Consider the following 3,082-nt stretch of genomic DNA (forward strand, 5'->3'; position numbering starts at 1 on the left):
CTGAGTGATGGAAAGGGGGAGAGATATAGAGGTGAAGCCCACCAAAATCGGGAAAATATAAATGCATATATGTATATAATCAGACCCTGTTAATGGGATGCCAACACATCCTGAAATCCAAGCCCCGCATCATCTGGGAAATCATAGAAACGTGAATGGTTTGTGTTGGAAGGAACTTTAAAGCTCCTCCAGTCCCAACCCCCTGCCACGGGCAGGGACACTTTCCACTAGAGCAGGTTGCTCCGAGCCCCTGTGTCCAACCTGGTCTTGAACACTGCCAGGGATGGGGCAGCCACAGCTTCTCTGGGCAGAGGAATGGGAAGAGCCCCCAAGCCCAGTCACCTGCCCAGCCCCTGACTCTGCAGGGCCAGACTGCAGGGGGCTCACCCAGGGCTGCTGGGAGGGGAGTGGTGGATACTGGGAGATGGGGATGAACTGGGAGGCTGTTGCAGAGAGTAAGTTTCTCTTGCAAAACAGCATAGGAAATGTTGATGTCAGGACATGGGCCAAGTGCTCTTCCCCAGATAACCTGTGATTTCACAGTGCTAAGAAACACCAAGCCACAATGAAAGGGATGCTCCCTACCTGTGCACCCTACCCGGATGTCTCCGTAGTGCCTGTCAGGGCAAACCTGCTCCTGCACAGTAGAACACGTCCGTCCTGTGAAACCTTCTTTGCATGGACACTGTCCTGTGAACTGAGGAAAGAGAAATACATCAGGGAGACCCAGCTCTGGGCTCTTTCCTGGGAAAGCCCTTCCTCAGCTGCTCTTGAGCACTGAAACCAGCACACAGACAATCTTCCCTGCCCAGCCTGTGCCCCAGGACATGTCCATGCTGCTGTGTCAGGCTGCAGGCTCAACCTGCATACAGCCCAAGCATTACAGAGCAGAGTTTTCAGCTTTATTTCAAAGACAAAGGGATCGCCCACAAGCAGCTGCTTTGTGATCTCAGGTCTCCTCCCTACACTGAGCCCATTTGGGACCTATCTTTGGCTCTTTGAATTTGTCATAGTTTTTTGTTACATTTAACTTTAATTTTCCCAGTTGTGTCTTAGGCCTGAAGTGACACACACACTTTTCATTGACAAATGAGGATAATTAGCTTGCCTCGCCTGTATGAAGATCTCTTATTAGGACTTCCTTACTAAATACCAGGCCTTTTCAAATGGCTTAATCTTGCCTCGATAATTACCACCTTCTTTCATTTTCCTGAGTAGTCTATCATGGTGTTTTCTAGGACATGGGAAAAGGAAAATAAGAGCAGGACACCCTAGGGAATGCACAGCCCTTTTTGTGGAGGCTCCCACAGATAGAATGGGAAAATGGAGCCACCCAAGAAGAGATGGTTTCAATGTTTTGAGTGATCCCCAGCAAAGGAGAAAAAAGAGCAAGTTTGCAGGTGTGTGCATGAAAAAAGGCAGGGAAATGAAAAAGAAATACTGCTGCAATATGCTGAATGTGCCCTGAGGATGCCTGGGGCGGGCTGGTGGTACCTGGTTGCAGTGGGGGCTGCGGGAGCCATGCAGGTGGCAGCCACAGGGCTGGCAGCCGTGGCCACTGCCCATGTCCCAGTGCTCGCCCGCGCACTGGTCACAGTCGTTCCCCACCACGTTGGGCAGGCAGAAGCACCTCCCTGTCTCGTCATCGCAGGGCACGTCCTGCCGCGCTCCCAGCACATTGCAGGTGCATTCTGGAACAGGGAGGGGTTTGTCACGTTAAAAATGGGTGCAGAGCACCAGCCTAGCTTCCCACTGAGCCAGGTCCACAGGACGACCTTGCAGCCACACAAAGATGAGCTCTCTTGGCTCTCCCCTTCATATCTGAGCTCAGCACAAGGGACCCACACCTCTGCCCTAACACCATGCTGCGTCCTCCAGCCATGCAGCAGGACTCAGCAGCTCAAGGGGTCTCAGCATCCCTCCAACCCAGCCACATGCACAACCCCGAACCCATCCACAGCTGCCCTTTATCATGCACAGCCCTGCTTGCCTGCAAGACATCACCTCCTGCATCCCCTGTGGCTTCCTGGGAAGAGGATACAGCCCTACATGTCCCAGACTCCACCTTCCCTGCTCTCTTTGACAAGCTTATACCTGGGACAAGCCACAACCTGGGGAAGCATTTACAAGCTTCTGCAAATCAGGCCTTTAGCTCGGAACCACCAAATCAAAGGTGGCTGGGAACCAAGTCCCCTTCAGAGCCACTGTGGATGCTGAGCACAGAGGTGGGGTGCAGGGGATGTCTCCGGGGGTGTACTCACTGCGGCACCCCACGGGGTTGGCGCTGGCCAGCTGGGAGAACCCCGGCTTGCAGAGGTGGCAGCGGTCGCCCTGCACATTCTCCTTATCAGCGGGTCGCAGGTGGAGCCCGGCACGGTGCCATCAGGGTCACACTCGCAGGCTGGAAACATGCAGGATACAGCAGTGGTGAGGGGGGAACGAGGGCCCCGGGAAGGTGCTGGGGGGGGGTTACAGGCACTCACGCAGACAGGCTTCAGGATGGGCGAGATCCTGCTGCTGGTTGCGGAAATAGTTGGTTTTACAGCGCTCACAGTTGTTGCCCTCAGTGTTGTGCTGGCAGTTGTCACAGACGCCGCCTCTCGCCCCGCCGCTGGCGCGGTACAGCTCGGGATCGAAGTGGCACGAAGACGAGTGCCCATTGCAGTCGCACCCTAAAAATCCCAACAAAATGGCCCATCCAGGGCTGCAACCCCCGACAGCGGCAGGCCCCGCCCCCAGGGGGGTGCCCAAGGCCCTGCGTGACACGGTGACACCCGCTGGCTGACCAGGGTGACACGGGCACCGGTCTGACAGTGTGGCCATAGGCTGGCATTGCCCGGCTGCAGCCCTGAGGAGCAAAGCCGATGTGCAAACGTGTCGGGTGCCTCTTGCAGACACCCCTGTGTTAACACCCACCCCACAAAGCGTCCCAGTAAAAGGTCTCAGAGCTCACTCCTGTCACTCATGGCTGGGGAGGGTTTAGGAAAGGCCTCAGGAAAAATCATAGAATGGTTTGGGTTGGAAGAGACTTCAAAGCTCCTCCAGTTCCAACCCTCTGCCACAGGCAGGGACACCTTCCACT

The 3,082-nt window shown here is 55.3% G+C and overlaps 1 protein-coding gene across 1 annotated transcript in view; it reads right to left on the reverse strand.

Moving 5' to 3' along the window:
• Positions 1-585: 585 nt before the first annotated feature.
• LAMB3 (laminin, beta 3) overlaps positions 586-3,082 on the reverse strand; it is a gene marked incomplete at its 3' end in the record, with an annotated part of 15,329 nt that continues 12,832 nt past the window's right edge. The window contains 5 exon segments of the mRNA XM_010011785.1: positions 586-697; positions 1,495-1,691; positions 2,262-2,348; positions 2,351-2,401; positions 2,484-2,781. Coding sequence (XP_010010087.1) covers positions 586-697; positions 1,495-1,691; positions 2,262-2,348; positions 2,351-2,401; positions 2,484-2,781 — 745 coding nt within the window.

Source organism: Nestor notabilis, unplaced genomic scaffold (genome assembly GCF_000696875.1).
Source record: "Nestor notabilis isolate BGI_N333 unplaced genomic scaffold, ASM69687v1 scaffold23533, whole genome shotgun sequence".
Lineage (NCBI taxonomy): Eukaryota > Metazoa > Chordata > Aves > Psittaciformes > Psittacidae > Nestor > Nestor notabilis.